Raw genomic sequence first — 18,649 nt, forward strand, 5'->3', positions numbered from 1 at the left:
TGCATAAATTTTTAGATTCTTGGAATCATAGTTAAGAAGGAAAGCTATTGAAACAACATGAAGGCAAGAAAACAAGTCTGAATAAATGACTGTTTTTCTTTATTTTATTGAAAAAAAAGTAATGCGCTACCTATAATATAATATTTTTTTCAGACCATTATATTGTTGAATAATATTTTTTTAAAAGGATGTCAAAAAGAAATATTATATAATGAAATGCAGTAAATATTAACCAAAGAAAAGATTAATAAAATATAAAAGAAGTAAGCTAAGCGAATATAAAGATACGTGCAACTGCGACTAAAGCGAGAAGACGAATGAGCAACAGGTTTTCTTTTATCGCTTCACATTGACGCCAAGAAAAAGAATACCCCCCAGACTTCTGTCCGATTCTACCCATTCAAAATGGATCGTCCCTACCGAAACCTGTTTCTATAACGCCCGCCGTAAACATAGACGATTGTCTAGCAGTGTTCTTGTCGTGGACAGACAGTAAGTTATAGCAAAATGAAAATTTTCCACCTCCTTTGGGCTAGATGGGCCATTTAAGAACTTATAAGAGATTTTCACATTTCTAACAACATATTAAAAGCCAGTCAAAATCCAAACAAAATTACTCAAGCTATCCTGTTCACAAGATAACATGAACAACGAATTATATGTGTGTGTGTGTAATGATATTTTTAAGTCTAAATTAAAACCTTTTTAATTTCCCAATTTTTATCCTAATTTAACCCATATTAACTTAATTCTAAAATGTTTTGTTATTTCCTGATCCAATTCTACCTTTTTTATTTAATTAATGCACCATGAACTCTGTAAAAATGTTTAAATCTGCACTTTCACACGCTCTAATAAAGGATAAAAATCTATCAAGCCAAGCAAAATTTTTTTAAAGATAACTATAATTCTCTTACCTAAATCGACACATGTAAAGAAATCCTTATCAGAATCTCAGAGTATATAATGATAGGAGAAAACTATTTCATTCTCTTAATGCTCGACTCTCTTTTCGCTCTTGTCGTGCTTTAGATTGACTATATATATAACATAATTTTTGAAGCAGAGTCGTGGCCCAATAGAGAGAGAGACTTTGAATTTTTAAACTTCGTTTTATTTCATCCCGGGAGGCGTGATATATGTACAAGTAGAAGCGATGAAACAAAGAACAACACAAGAAAAATGAGGAAAAGCTAATGAAAATTTATCCCCATGATTATATACTGTGAGGTTTTGATAGGAATTCTCTACACGTGTCGAATTAAGCAAGGGAATTATAGGGATCTTTTAGAATTTGTTTAGGTCGGCAGTTTTTTATCCCTTCACTCGGAGCATGTGAACCACCGACCTAAGCATTTTTACAAAAGCTTATGTTGAATTAATTAAATAGAAAAGGTGGAATGGGATCAGGAAATAAGAGAATATTTTAGAATATCTTTGATATGGGCTAATTAAACTGAAAGTTAGGAAATTAATTAAGTTTAAATTAGATTTTAAAATATCATTACATATATATGTATATTCATTTCCGAAGTTTTGTCATGAGAACCATTGTAATAGGTAGTCTTCCTGTAGGAATCTAATAGCAAAAAGATACTTCAATAAAATAATTTATATGCTTTAAAATACTTCAAGAAAAATGAAGTAAATAAAATAACCAGGAAAACTTTGCAATTATATGAAAATATACTTTTAATACGATGGCAATAACGATAACCTTGCCGCATGCAAGAAAAGAGATCATTCGTTTACTTTGTGGCATTTCATTTAGATGATTTCCTAGGAAATGTATATGTATTCGAATTTCTGAGAATTCCGTCTCTAATTCGATAGTACAGATTACCTTTACAAGGTGCACGATATTCCATTAAAGCGTCTTATCTTTTCAAAATTCATTTCTAATTTATTACAAATGACTTAATGCAGAAAATTTTCTAAACCAAGACTTCTGACTAACATGTTCCAACGCAGTTATTGGAATTTCTTATTTGGCGATGAATCATTACCTTCTTCTTAAAACTTGAATCATCCCCCTCCCCCTTTCAGCACATGATTTGTCTTTTTAACTTGCTCCTTTTCAACACCTTAACATTGTATTTTTCTTCTAGAAATATATCTCATTCAATGATGTCTTTTTGATTCTGTGTAGTTCGAGCATTCTCTGTAATTAATTTCTTATAATGCAGCGAATAAAATTCGTTGTCGATTTTCAATTTAACCCTAGATCATCGCTGCCTCGAAACGGTCTGTCTTTTTTGGCGATTTATTGCTGGCGCTGTGAAAGTAAACAATGCCAAAATAAAATTTTCGTATGATGTGGTGGTGGTAACATTATAAGCCAGTTAACAACTTCCGGAGAAGAGTGTACACTTTTGTCTAGTGGCTTTGTTACTCTGCTACGAACCCTAACGTTACGAGTTCGAACCTCAACCTGCACATTGGTGACCCTGGTTCTGAACAACCGCATCCTTCGTTCTGCTGTCGTGGCTCCATCTACCGGCAGCAACCACTCACACACGCTCGCCGTCGCCCGCCATAACACTTGGCGCGATATCAACGTTCGTCGCTCGCCATAACTGGCGCGATAAACTCTACCGTCTCACTGGTGGGGGACTGTTGTGGTGGTAACATTATAAGCCAGTTAACAACTTCCGTAGAAGAGTGTACACTTTTGTCTAGTGGCTTTGTTACTCGGCTACGAACCCTAACGTTGCGAGTTCGAACCTCAACCTGCACAATGTGATAAGCAACAATGTTTTTACATTCTCGTATATGTAATATAGATAAAATACAGTAGCCGACAAATAATTCCGAATTTGACAAATCTCCACGATTTATATCTCCATGATTTCGAAAACCATATTTTTAAAAAAAGTCTGTCTATCGGCGACGCAGATAACTCAAAAATTGAGCAAAAATTTGAGCAAAAATTTGAGCTTGAAATTTGTTATGCGGACTTCACACCAAATTTGCAGATATCTATCAAATTTTGACTAAAATTTGTTCAAAAGAAGTTCGTCTGTCCAGCTGTTCGAATATAAGTAAACACGATAATTATAAAAAGAAGAGAGCCACATTGATAAAATTCGGTACACAGATTTAACATCTATAGTGTAGATATATATCTACTTTTGAGCCAAATCTAACAACGGGTTGTCTATCTGTCTATACATTCAAAAGTATGTAAACGCGATAATTCAAAAACGCAGTGGCTTAAATATATCAATTTTTGTGTGGGATTTTGTGACTACAAGTGCAGTTTTGTGTCAAATTTTTATTTCAATCGGTTGAGAAAAACATACCTATTAACCTCAAGCAAGGAAATAATAGCCAAATAAATCGCCAACGATTACACGATAGATTCAGTAAAAATGTGAAACTCACGCCAAAAAGTAATATTTCATAACTATTGTTCTCCATTGCCATATAAGGCGTTCTCTGCCATGACATGTTTATTAGAGAATATGCGAGAAAACTTTGGAGAGACCACTACCGCTGGTTCTTATTATAAACAAGTACTTTTTGACAGAAAACGAAATATATTCTTCCTGAAACGAAATATGTGAAAGTGCTTATGTGATGGCAAATTTACATATTCGTAAAAAAAAGAGCGAAACGTTTTTTACATTTCGTTCTTTGTTCTTTTGCTATATTCACTTCATTTTCGAAATTCTGACAAGGATATTATTGCGATTAAAAGTCGGCTTTCCCACAATTTACATTTTTCCTTAGGCAAAGAAAGTGGTATTTTTTTTTAAAACAGGAAAAGGGAAAAGTATTTTTCCAACTCTTATAACAGAAGTTTTGATCTAATGCCGGGTTTACACTCTGCCAGTTATAAGACGGCCAGTAGGCATCGCATGTGTAGAAAGGCTGTGAAAAATGCTATCGGTCAATGGCAAGTAATTGTCCTGATGGGACAACAACAGGCCGCTGTATTGTATTTTTTTCTTACTGCGCACGCCTTTGTAGAATTTGGCTGTTTCTTTAACGTAAAAACATGGATCAGTTAACATAGATTAATTCCGATATTTTTTGTCCTTTGTTCTTTCTGATGCGAGATTAGTTTTCCAATTTTTGGTATGCTGACTCTTTTATTTTCATTTTACCATTTTTCTTTGTGTAAATATCCATCATTTTAATACAACGCGCACTAAAAAAGAAAAATCCACAGACGCCAATACGACAATTTATAACCAAGCATGGAATGCCTGAATCTATCTTAAGGAATTGTGGCAAACATAAATCAGTCACTTTTTGCGCATGCGCTGCCTACTGGCTTTCTTATAACGCGAGTTCGCAAATTGTGCAGACTAAGTCTATGGCAAAGGATACCGACGTGCTCTGATTGGTTTAAGCCTTGGCATCTTGGCATTTTTTTGGCAATGTTTTGCCAAAAAAATGCCATACCGAAATATATTTTTATAAAAATAAATAAAATTTGTGAATTTATACCCGCCTCCCTATTTTTTACGGTTTACATGTAATATTAATCTGGAACACATATACAGCAGAAAAGATCAAATCCTGAAACCTAAATTCAGGAAATATAAAAATTGGAATTTATTAAAAATATTTTTTGTGTGTGTTTCTTCTTAATATTATTTTTATATAACTAAAAAAATTAGCTACGAAATCACATATTCCGTTAAAGCTTACATATTTATACGTTTTGGGCATTAAGTAATCATCTCCCCATATGTAGTTGATGGGAAAGTAACAAACGTTCAGCAACAAGTTTCAATGACTGTATAAATTATCTAATAAAGGTATGGAAATCATAGAAGAATAAGAATTATTTAATTGCTGCATTATATGTTGAGTAATTACTTTCATTTAGTTTTTATACTTCTGTTCATAAACAACATTAGTTACTTGTATTACTAGTATTATTAGTAATATTTATTATTATTATTAATAATTGGTATTAGTAGTATTACTAGTAATATTTAGAGAAAACAATTATATTAATAAAAATTAGATCGTGTTGGTATTAACTCGTATCTTCCATAAAACTAATGAAAGGTACAAGGTTTGAGCCAAATAAGCGAAAACTACACTATTATGAGTGCAAAACATTGCCAAAAAAATGCCAAGATGCCAAGACTTAAACCAATCAGAGCACGTCGGTATCCTTTGCCATAGACTTAGTCTGTACAATTTGCGAACTCGCTGTTATAACTGGTCGAGTGTAAACTCGGCATAAGTCAGATTATTAAAGACTTCAGAAGCAAGCTCAAACTTTGCGCCTAGTTCACTTTTAATTCCATTCGCATTTACTTTAGTTATGAAAAGGTAACATTAACATTAGCATTAATTTAACATTATTAAATTAATGCTATTAATATTGTGGCTGAACAGCTTATTCCTGAAATTTACAAATAATTGTTTAATTTTCATTAATATTCATTATTTATTTAATTATTAATATTAATACTTATTATTTTATTACTATGCAATAACAGAGTAATAAAATAATAATTTAAGAAAATTAAATTGTTGTTTTTAAATGAATTTGCAGCAGTAGCATTATATTTGTAATAATTAAAGTTGCCCTTTTAAAATTTCAATTATACTTATTTTCATTTACACGTCGCGTTACGTCATTCCCCTTACAGGGAAATAAACAGCGCTTTATCGTATCTGAATTGCATTTCGTATCAAATTATTTCATAAAGGAACGTGCAATTGTTTTAGAACAAATGTTTAAACTAGTTTCACGTAACATAGAAATATGATGAGCCATTGTTAGTGTTAACACAAGTGTAATCCATTGTACGAGTGCTGTAAAAAAATTCATGAGCTATTATTATTCTTTTGCCACTTCCTTTTTTTTACATAAATTTGTCCGAAAAACTTTGGCATAATGCCTATTTAGATAAGGTGATCAAGGACACAGCTGTGTTTGTATGAACAACGAAAAGGCTATAAAGTTATCATTAACTTCCTTATTATAAATAGGAACTACTCTTTAGAATCATTTGCAAAAGGGTTAAGACCATAGAACGTTTTCATTTTATTTATGCAGAAACAACATGCAGTTTCGGGTTCTCTTTACAATTGGAGGTATTGTTATATTTTATGTATATATATATATAGTAGCTCCTTTAACGGCCATCTTGCTCTTCTGGAATATCACTTTTCCTTAAATTAAATAAAAAAAACTTTTGCATAATTTGATATTTATAATTTTCCCATTAAGAGAGGCCTCTTTTTTTTTTTTTTTTTTTTTTTTTTTTTTTTTTTTTTTTTTTAACGATGTTGAGTTTTATAACATCATAGAAGTATCAAAATTTTTGAAAGATTTTGATGAAAATTTTACTCAGTTGTTCTATTTTTGAAATTTATAGATGAAATCTATATCAACTTGTTTATTTCCTTTTCCGCGGTAATGTAATTTCATTTTCTGAATCCTCATTTAAACTTCTCATATAATTACCGGAATCTTTATTCCTTGGTTTTCAAATATGAAAGAATATCACGCAATAAAATATTTTACGAAATACTTGAAAAAAAACTTTAAATTTCATTAAATGACGAAATCAACTGTTGAAAATCAATTTTTTTTTTAAATTGCTAAAATTCAGGAAGAATTGCACTACAACTAAACTAATGAAAAAAATTTTAAACATTAAAATAATATAAGAAACAAATTTGTAGCATATTTGCATATTTGTAGCATATTTGCGAACTCGCTATTTTATATTATAAGAAGCTATGGTAGGGGAGTCTCAAAATATATGCAAATATGCTACAAATGCTACGCAAATATGCTACAAATAGCATATTTGTAGCATATTTACAAACTCGCTATTTTATATTATAAGAAGCTATGGTAGAGGAGTCTCAAAATTTTGAACAATTGTTCAAAAATTGAACAATTTTTAATTAATTAAAAATCAAGCAATCATTTCGATTTGCATATTCTCACTTTCTATAGTATATTTGTACTGAATTCGATAACTCTAGATGATGCACCGATAATGATACAGTACGCCGACTCAAGCGCGTATGCACAAACATTTCCTTTTTTAATTTATCAGATTAAAATTAATTTATTGTAGCTTTTATTTCATTCTTTTATTCATACAATTTATTTCATTTTGTAAATTGTAATTTAAATATAAAATTCACACTCGGCGACAAAATTAAAAATCCTTGCATTTGAAATTGTTCATTTTTACTTTCACGTTTCCGAAATATTGAGAAAATATTATAATACCTACCCCCCCCCCCCCCCCAAAAAAAAAAAAAAAAAAAGAGTTTGAGATATGATGAATTTCCACATTTCAGACTTCCATGATTTCCATAAACACATTTTGGCATTTTGTCTGCCTGTCTATCTGTTCGTGAACACGATAACTCAAAAACGCTTTGAACAGATGAAATACGGTACATGGACTTACGACCAAATTTTTAGATTTATATCAAATTTTGAACGAAATCCATTCAGAGAAAGTCTGTCTCTCTGTTGCCCGAATATACATAAACACGATTGCTACAAAACCAAAAGAACTACTTGAATAAAATTTGGTGCATGAAGATTTAGTACCCAAAATGTAGAATCTTATCAAATTCTTATCCAAAACTGCCAAAAGGTAGACCATCTGTATGTCTGTACTTTCGCATGCATGTAAACGCAATGACTTAAATCAGTCATATACGGTATCTGATCTTGCGATTAAACTGTAATTTTGTTTCAAATTTTGGCTTCAATCAGTCAGAAAAAAGGTCGCCAAATTATATTCTCATCCTAAATTCAGCAAAAATGCTGAATTCACATCAAAGATCTATATTTCATAACATTTATTAGTCATATAAGTGCATTCGCGACTTTACCCAAATTCCACAATTTTATGAGAATGGAGGGGGATAAATTGGGAAGTATGCAAAATTTCCGGGGTAATCACTCCAACTGGTTATTTATTTTGAACTTTGAGACAATATTTTTAACGTATTTCAAAAATTTTGGTACGCCTAGTACCGAAAATTTGCTTCAAAATACTAAGAAGTATATCAAAAATTTTGGAATATTTGTGAAAACTTTTGGAACTACTTTAGATCGAACATACTACATTTGGAATATTAAAAAAAACTAAATGAAACCAGAAATCTCGGAGGAGAAAACACTTGTTTGAACTTTTGAGTCCTTTCTAAATAGCACTGTATAGAAAGATAAATGGAAGATTCTATGTAAGGGCAGTAAAAAGTATAAAGTATTGTAATCATTAAAAAATTTGAAATCCAGATTAGTGAAATCTAATTTCAGATCTCTGTGAATGCGATAAACATATTTTTGATATTATGTTTTCTGTGAACACGATATTTCAAAAATACTTTTGAGCTGGATGGATCAAACTTGATATGTAATATTTTCGCCAAATTTACAGATTTCTTTGATTGACAAATTTTGAAAAAATTCCGCTCACAGAAAATCTGTGCGCCCGAGTATATGTGGACACGATATATATAAAACGTAAATAGGTTGATAATTAAAATTTAATATACTTGAAGCTTAGATCCATAACAAATTTTGAATTAAATCTATCAAGGAATCCGTCTATCGATTTATGCTTTCTCATATATATAAACACAATAACTAGAAAAAAAAACAGTGTCAGTTATCTTCCCAAAACTTTCTCACATAGTGTCTAATAAATTTGCCATGATAGAGAACCCCTTACATGGACAATAGTTACGATGTATTCACTTTTGGCGTAAATGTAGCTTTTTTACTGAATCTATTGTGTTATCCTTGGCGAGTTATTTGGCGAATAATCCCTGACAAACGTTAATAGTATCCGAAAATCAATTTTGTGCTTTAGACGCAATTTTCTCAATCAATTTAAACAATAACTTGACATAAAATTACACGTACAATCACAAAATTTGATACCAAATTGGACACATATACGCCATTGCATTTTTGAATTATCGCGTTTACATGTTTCTGAAAGCACAAACTGACAGACGATCAACCTGTTATATGATTTGTCTCAAAATTTGGCAGGTGTCTACACTAGGATTGTGCCGATTTCCAATTTATCGAAAAAATCGATTTTTTTTTTAAATATTAGTTTTTGAAAAACATCGATTTATTGTTTCAAAGCGTTTTTAGTTATCGTGTTTACAGACAGACAGACAAACAGACATAATGTCAAAAAAGTGTTTTTTTGGCCTATTTGAGATCTGAAACGTTTAGTTTCGTCAAAGTCTCGAATTCGAATTTTTTTATGATTATCATGGAGGCAATTCGAATTTTTTGGCGACGAAATGTTTTAAAAAGTATTTTTGGTGTAAAGGAATTAATTATACACATGAAAGATTTTTTCATTTCAGTTCTCATTGGATCAGCGTTCTGTGATACCGAATGTTTCAGATCCGTGTTCATTGAATGCAGTCGTCCGGCTTTAGGGGAGAATGACCTTGAAACAACGTTGACACTTTGTGAGTATGTGCAAAAATACAAAATATTGGATACTATTCCACAATAATTGGGACTTTTTAAACATAATGATGACTTGTGTTCTAAAATAAATATTTTTTCTTTATTTCTTGTATACAAAGATATAAACAGACAGTACAGTACACTCCCTAGTATCCATCTTAATATGGCGCAAGACCAGGCCGGATAACAAAAAAGCCGGATAGTGCGGAGTTCTATGAACTCATTTCTTTGCCCATCAATACTAGAAGACAAAGTTTTTATACCGAAACTGACTGTGCAGGTTGGAGATTCGAACTCGCAACGTTTGCGTTCATAGCCGAGTAACAAAGCCACTAGACAAAAGTGTACACTCTTCTCCGGAAGTTGTTATCTGGCTTATGATGTTACCACCACACTGACTGTTATAATACATATTTTTTCAATTCTTATTGAGTACTAAGCCTTCCATTTATCTCAAGCCAAGTAGAATGTGAAGGCGACCCGGTTAATCATAGAAGAAGTAACCAGTTTTTACTGTTACACCATGGTTTAGTCGCTGTATAACAGGTAATTTCACCACCATAGTCACAACAACTTTTTCGGTGATCACCCATTTTTAAATCTTCACTATGGAGACGAAAAAACATTAAGCATACACCAAAAACAATTTACAAGTATTGTACATACTGTGTAGTTATAATCAGAAATAACGGTAACGATTTAGGTCCGTTTACACACTGATGGAACAATGGACAACGAGCGGAACTCTGTTTCTTTCCTGTCTCAACTTTCATTCTGCACACGACACGTAGGAGCATTGTAGCAGACGCCCGAGTCCAATGCTTTGGAAAAGTTGCTAATGCCTTCCTTGCCTTAATAAATAAAACTAGGCCGGATAGTACTGTAGTAGATACGGTAGTACGGTAGCCAGATAATCGGGAGTATACTATAATTCAATCATTAAAAAAAAAGTCATATTCGAGAATTTTGACGAATTTCCATGTCTTAAACCTCGCTGGATCTGAAAAACACATTTTTGTAATTATATCTGTCTATGAATTCGATAAATCAAAAACACTTTGAGTTAGCTGAAATTCAGTACATGGGGTTACTACAAAATTTGTAGATTTTTATCAAAATTTGAGTGAAATACTTTCACAGAAAGTATGTCTGCTTGCTTATTGAAATACATGTGGATATGATAAATACAAAACGTATAAAGATATATTGATAAAATCTTACCCACATATTTAATATCTAAAAGTAAATTCAGTGATATGACAACCCATAGTACCCATATCCGCGTTCTTGACCGAGGGCCCTGGTGTGCAAAGCATATGTTTCGGTTAGGCGGTCAGCCTAACGCGGAACCCCCAGTGTTTAATTCCCAAGCATAGTTCGTCCTCACTTTATCGACCCACTGAAAAGAAAAAAGGCTGAGTCAACTTTGCTCAGGCCGAGGATCGAGCCTCGGACCTGTGCATCGAGAACGCGATGCACTACCACTACGCCACCAGGCCTCTGATCAAACATCTGAACTATAAAAATTTGTGTTAAATTTTGAACCAAATTTCTCAAAGAATTGATCGTCTTTTTGGTTTATACTGTAATGATCCAGCTTCTTCCCTGGGTGACCACTGTGACATTCCTTTTTCCCACACTCGATAATTTACATTCCGGGCTATGCTTCATCAATGAAACTCCCACAGTGTTAAGTGCCTCCAGATTGCCAAATGGAAGACCCTCCTTTTAAGTACGGTCGTCTGGCCAATTAGTGCTAATCCAGATAAGGAACCACACGTGCGTTCCCAGGGAAATAAATCGTGTCTTCGAAAGGCGAGAGTGTCAAACACTCCAGATGTCCTTCATTTTTCCCATTGTGGAGGGTGGATCATCAATGGACATTTCCTACGGGCGACCAGAGACGATTCAGGTTGTTCTGAACGGTGATTGGGTAACAGGGAGTGGACAGGAAAGGTGAAGTCTGAGAGAAAGATAAAAGGTGAGATTTTTCGGAAGAAGAGAGAGAGAGAGAGGAGCTTGGTATGAAGTGGACTTCTGAGAAAAATTCAACCCGAAGGAAATTCGGTGGATTCCTAGAGCTAACCCTGCAGTAGCCTGAGACGCCAACCACCTGTTAGCTGTTGTTGTGAAGGCGTTTTCTCCAAATTTGTTCGAGGAACTATTCTTGTTTAAATTTCGTGCTATAAATAGCATCATTCATTTAACCTAGATGAGAAAGAGTTGTTTTTATGTAATAAAGCTGTAAATAAAGAATTTGATCATAACGCTACCTGTTATTGGATCGAGACTTTACAATACATATGTGCATGTAAACAAACATGAAATTTGGTATGTAGACTTTGCATGAAATTTTGCATGTAATCAATTTGCAGGAATTTTATCTGTAGTCAGCCGGTCCATGAGCAAATAAACGCGGTAACTATAAAATAGATAGATTAATAAATAGTTAGAAAATAATTTTAGCATCTAAGTATGTGGTCTGTGTACATTTTTTAAGTGCTTACGGTGATCTATCGTTTTTTTTTTTAAATTATGGATTTATTTATTAGGCAAAAGTATAAAGAATCAATTGAACTGTCTTATGGAGCAATCGATTTCCTGTGGAATGAGTTTTCAGGAAGAGGCCAGAAAAGTGACCCAAAATCTAAACCATGTGTGCACTAATGGAACTGCCATGAGCAAAGGTATAAAAATACCAGAAAATAAATTCTTATTTTTTTAAAAAATAGTCTTTATTACTTGCCACTATATTGTAATTGATTTTTTAACTGCAATTAATGATTATTTTGACATAAAGTTATGCGCTGTTCGGTTTTTAATATTGCATGTTTTCTTGGGGGGAGGAGGTTATGATTTTGACATTAAGTTTGAAAAAGTTAAATAAAAAAGCACGTACGCATAGCAGGAATCTTAAAATTTTGCACAAAGAATGGAAGATCAGATATGCACTGGTAATTCTTTTTTGCGTAGTGCATATAATCTTTTCATGTAGGCAAATGATATCTTGTCACATGGATTGTCATGCGCTCAATGTTTAAACGAACAAACATAACTTTCTCACTGACTCTTCATCATCATCTTTTACTACTTTCATGCGATATTTCGGACCACACATTCCATTACAAAATTTACTCATCTCATTCCCAAACAAAATTGAAAGGTATCTCGTATATGCACAGACAATTCATTTTTGAATAATCCATATAATTTTTTCATGTAGGCAAATGATGTCTTGACACATGAATTATCATGCACTGAATGCTTGAACCAGAATAGATAGAATGCGCAAACGTAGTCCCCTCAATAACCTTTCATCTTCTTCTTCTACTATCTAAACGCATCACTTTGTACCACATATTCCATTACAGAATCTGAATATTCTATTCTTGGACGAAATTGAAAGTTAGCTCATGTATGCGTCGACAATTCTTTTTTGCATAATCCATATAATTTTTTCATGTAGGCAAATGATATCTTGACACATGGATTATCATGCACTGAATGCTTGAACTGGCATAGACAGAAAGCACAAACGTAGACTTCTCAGTAACTCTTCATCATCTTGTACTACCTAACGCAACATTTCGAACCACACATTCCATTGTAAAATATGTAAATTTCACTGCTATTTTACCTACTTTTAAATTTGCGAAAAATATTTCAGAATCTTCTTTTTTAATATATGTCATTCAAACATTCTAAAAATTGACGAAAGAACTGATATTAGTAATAAAAAAAATATCTATAAAAATTATTGATCAGTTAGAGAAATAATATTTTTGTAATTATTAGTTGTTATGTGTAGCGTTGCTTGGGATTAAAATCCTTTCATGTAAAAAAGGCAAAATATTAGTTAATTTCTTACTATTAAGCGGCTGTAATCATCGAGCATCTGTTTTAGGCTTGCAAGGTTTTTTTTTCTTGCCGCCATTTAAGAGATTGACTAACGCTTGCTTTTAGAAATTATTAGATCACAATTTTGAACAAGTACAAACTTGGTTAAAAAATATGTATTAAAATAGAACAGAAATTTAAAAAAAAATATTGACAGAATAGTTCAAAATTAACATTAATTTTAATACATTAATTTTTTTTGAAAAAATGTAACAATTGAAATGAATATTATGCAGAAATCAATCTCATATTATTGCAATTATGAAATTTGAATTTTAATATGATTTTAAAATATCGTTTGCAAGATTATTTGTTCTGAAGTTACTGCAGAAAAGCGAACAAAATTTAAGTTCAAAATTTCTAATTAATGCAATAATTAATTAATCTTTGTACTTTGAAAAATCGACTGTATTCTTTATATTGCCTTAGAGAATAAGTATACAAAATTTGTGTAAAATTGGCCCAGTCATTTAAGAGAAGATATGGAACATATATACATAACGCAACCATAATGACTTTTATTTAGTATATTAAGATTCTATAAACAATTACATTTGAAATTACATTATTCATTTTATTTATCCAAATTGTTTTCAGAGTTTAAACAACACAGAGAATGCTTTTCCGAAGTTCTTACGAGTCAAGAGTGCTCTGGAGCAGTCAAAAACATAATGAAAGACAGATTAGAAGTTAAAGATATCGTCTTAGGCCAAAAAGAAACTTGCAAGTGAGTGCAGGGCTTTTTTTTTTGTGTGTGGGAAAATATGAAACGTTGAATGGCGAGAAATATCGCAATTAAATATGCCTCCTCTCTTATATAATAGAGGTATGGCATATATTGTTACATATCCGTAATATTACGGTTAGTTCAATCATCATCAAATACCATTTTATGATCAGCTCTGTTGGATGCTCATCGGATGCCGAATCAGAGATCCCAGGGCTTGGCGACAGAGTGGATAATACTGGAATTTTCCAGAATTTTGGCAATAGAGCTAATAGGAACCGAGATATGCTTGACTGTTCGAGACCTACTCTGCCATGTCTCTGGAACTATAAAAGGCCGCGCTACCGTGCTGGAGGCAGTATATTTTGAGTTTAACTCTGGATAATAGTTGTGAGTTTAACTCTGGATAATTTAAGTGCTTTGAGCTGCTTACCACGGTTGTGCTGTGTTGTGCTGTTTGCGAGAAGTGCTGCTGTGTATTGCTTATGTGCTTCTCGGTTGTGTGTTGTCTGTGTATCAGTGACTTCGTGTTAATAAAGTCATCATTTGTTACCGAGGCCTGTTCACTGTGAGTCCATACAAGCGAACCCGCTAACTTTATGGACTTAGTGGAGGATGTTCCATAATAATATTAACAATAATGAATAAATCCCTCCAACCCTCATTTTATAGATTAATTTTTCTTAATCTTCTCCTCGGAATCCCTGTTTGGCGGATGAAAAACATACACGATTCCTTTTATGTCAAAAAATTTGTACTCCGACTTTTTAAGTGAACTTTTTTTATCATGTGTGAACATGATGTTGTTTTGGTTTGAAATTTTTGAAGTCACAAAATGCACGGGCAGAAAACTGGCAATTTATCTCTTTTGAAGCATCATTTTTTTTTCTTTTAAAGGCCTTATCACACGGGCAAATACCGTATACACTTTCGTGGAAAGTTTTTCGTTTATACCCGCAGGCAACCGGTCAAGCAGAATTTTCGTCATCGTGGACTGTTTTCAACCGGCTTGAAAATGTAGACGATAGCGATGGAAAGATTATTTGCAAACGAAATTCAGCAATCGTGCATGGTTTTGGTAGTGACGTAGTTGCCAAGAATGGCGCGATTGACGCCAATATGAAACTAATTTGTAAACATATTTCCAAAATGTTCTATGATCGTGTGATAAAAAATGGGTTTTGATCGACTTTATTCATGAAAAGCCGGCTATTTGGAATCCACTGAATATTCATTATTAAAGAAAAATGTTACACGAAGAAATTCATACAGTAATTATCAGAAAATGAAGAGATATTGACACCCATAGATAGTCATTAAAACCAAGAAAATTTATTTTCAGAATTAAAAAAAATTATTAATGTTTATGTGAACTGTATTTGATTAGATTAAATCTTTAATTTTTTTAAATAATGGTAGAATTTTTGAATTTCTAAAATATGTAATTAACATTTTCCATACAGTTAAAATTATTTAATTCTATACTGTTGTGAAAGTTAATAAGGATCAATTCATTTTCTTACCACTGAAATATTGTTCAGCACATTATATAGTACATTTAAGGGAACTGTAGAATATGAATGATTCTGTTATTGTTTGATGTTGTAATTAATAAATAATAGTGAAGTTTTTATTTTTAAAATTAATTGCACACCCAACTCACAAAATCGCTTTTTTAGCATATTTCTGTGTTCAATTTGATTTTCACAATTTAATCTATAAAATACCAATACAGATACATTATGCAATTATTAGATTTTTTTTGTACGTAAACCTGTCATTATTACTGAAAAATTAACAAAATTGATGGAACAGCAATATATCCCAGGATATAATGTATGGACAGGAATCCCACTAACGAAATGTGTAAACTACAGATATTCACCAAACAGAAAAAGCGAATAAACAGCGATAAATTAGCCATAAAGTACACCTGTGTTTTAGGTTTACCATACAGCAAATCCCCACGTGACGTCACTACACACATTTTTCCGTGCGCGTTTGTCCACGAAAGTGTTGACGGAATTTGGCTGTGTGATAAGGCCTTAAGGTTATTAGAAAATGATAGAGAAAGTTGTCACATTTGGCGACTTATCGCCAACTAAAAGTTACAACTTGACGGGAATGTCCGCTATATACTCGATTCACCTGTCTGGCCAATAAAGGGCAGGGGCGTAAGAAGTTATCGTATGGCAAAAAAAAGCTTTAGAACTCGAACGATTTTGAGAAGGGGGGGGGGGAAACATCGGTTTTCTAAACGTTGACGATTGCGTAATACAATGATCACGCGATCATTTCAAATTAGTTTAAACCAGATTTTCACAAAAAAAAAAAAAAAAAAAAAAAAAAAAATCCAAATATCAACGCGTGCGTTATCTGATAGTCACGTGATTGTTTCTCATCGATTTAAGCTGGTTTATGATTTACATTAATTAAGATAAACAATGATTTAAAATAATAATGTTCTCACATGACAGCATGAAATTTGTGATAGCAGATTTCATTTTTTTAAAAATTGAACTATAAGCAATTGAAGTTACATTAAAATAATTACTCGGCATACTTACTTGAATTTTAATTCCTGTTTCACTTTTTCATACATAAAATCATAAGTTAAGATTATTATCCTAAAAAAATTCGATCTCGTGATTTTGTCGAACCTTTACGTTTCAAAAATGACAGACATAATTAAAAAAAAAAAATATTCCAAAAAACATATTTTCAGAATAATGTTTGCAGGTCTGTCTGTGAAGACGATAAATCCAAAATTCTTTGAATTTGAAGAATGAAATTTAGTTTATAGTCTCCAAATTTGTAGATTTTTTTATCAATTTTGAACGAAACCCATTCTGAAGAAATTTAACTTAATTTAGAAGAAATTAATTAGAAGAGAATGCGATAACTTAAATTTATGATATCTAGTAATTAATTTTGTGACAGCAACTGTAGCTCTGTTTCAGTTTTTGGTTTTAAATGGTCGGAAAACATTCGCCCACAATGCTCACTCGGTCTTCTGGGTTTTATGTATGAATCTTATTCCAGAGATACACAATCATTAAATAAATCGCCAAAGATCACATTCTAATATATATATATATATTTTGTAGTAACTAGACGCATTTTGCGATTTAATTGCTCGCCCAGATTATTGATTTTTTTATGCTTATTAAATGGAATGGATATTTTTTTAAACATTTCACCTTGCCATCTGAAGGGACTGGAAATCAAAAAACATGAATTTAATTTAATGTCATAACAAATTGTAACGCATGCAAATTAAAAAGTGTATACATTACAATATAAAAGTAGAAGTGAAGAAAACCTGCTTTGGATTTAATGTCCAAAGAAGGCATTTTTTTAAGTCTTATTTTTAACATTTGAAAAAGCACGTGATTGAACGTTTTGATAGATAAGTTGGTGCTTTTTTTGTTTTTTACTTTTTTTTAATTTTTAGTTTGATTCCGAAATAATTTAGTTTCGTTTCCGAAATCATTTTAATTTCAGATTGTTTCAATAATAGGTTTTAATTTCATAATGCTTATATTTTTGATAACTATATATATATATTGGTGCCCCGATGGGACAACTATTTGGCATTGTCCCATTGGGATCACTTGAGCTTCCTGAGGTAGGCGTGGCCTTCGTTGCTCTCGATAGTTGACCTCGTATAAACTCTGCCTTAGAATATAATTTGAATTTAGATTCTTTTCGCCATTCATTAGTAATGCATTGCATTCTACTTAGAATACTTAAGTTGATTTTAAAAATAGTGGCGTCACCAAGCCTTACATTTTCTCGTTTTCCTTTTCATTTTTTTAGGTTGGTAGATGCCTTTTCAGACTGCGCCTTCAAGAATGTTGAAAATAAATGTGGCAAATCGACGGTGGGTATCTTCTCGTCCCTGTTTGATCCTCTGATTAGAATGAGTAGGGGCCTCTGCGAAGAAGTTATCATCCCAGCAGATGAAAACGATGGTTTTCCCGATAATCCTGGGATGCTAAGTGGCATTTACATTACGACATTGTTTTTTATAAATCCAATGTAAAAAATACGCTAACAAAATAAAAATACATCTCCTCTCCTTGAAAGAAAAAAGGATCTTTATTTTTCTCTTGATCACTAATACACATGTGGTGGCTTAAGGCCCCGGTTTGAGAGTAATTCCTAGAAAGGAAAATTCTAGGATGCATCTTCTCTATCTGATGAGGAATTCAGTCAGACTGGATTAAAATATGCCCAAGTGTCCAAGAATCAACCAGAGAAAGTAGTCTCCCTAAAACTTTCTCGTATACTCTCCAATAAATGTATCTCCTTATTGATAACCAATGTCATTAATAATCAATGATGAGCATTAGTCATGAGAAATCCTATTATAATCAGTGCATTTTCTGTAGGCGGTTGAAGGTCACATTTGCTACCTCGTTATTGGTTGTCTGGTACCAGTAATGCGGTAGAAAATGTGACCTTGAACCGCCTACAGAAAATACACTAGTGTTCAATCTTTGCTGATTCTACTTTTGACAATTAATCGCTGGGATGCGGTTATGCGTTCAGAGATAAATGACAAAAATGCGTTT

The 18,649-nt window shown here is 32.4% G+C and overlaps 1 protein-coding gene across 1 annotated transcript; it reads left to right on the plus strand.

The window, feature by feature from the left end:
- Positions 1 to 5,909: 5,909 nt before the first annotated feature.
- Positions 5,910 to 18,167, plus strand: LOC129969200 (uncharacterized). Its single transcript, XM_056083643.1, has 5 exons — positions 5,910 to 6,066; positions 9,340 to 9,447; positions 12,001 to 12,135; positions 13,943 to 14,072; positions 17,892 to 18,167. The coding sequence occupies exons 1-5, from the start codon at positions 6,036 to 6,038 to the stop codon at positions 18,115 to 18,117; spliced, it is 630 nt and encodes a 209-aa protein (XP_055939618.1). The 5' UTR covers positions 5,910 to 6,035; the 3' UTR covers positions 18,118 to 18,167.
- Positions 18,168 to 18,649: the final 482 nt, after the last annotated feature.

The sequence above is a fragment of the Argiope bruennichi genome, chromosome 5 (assembly GCF_947563725.1).
Source record: "Argiope bruennichi chromosome 5, qqArgBrue1.1, whole genome shotgun sequence".
NCBI classification, from domain to species: Eukaryota; Metazoa; Arthropoda; class Arachnida; order Araneae; family Araneidae; genus Argiope; species Argiope bruennichi.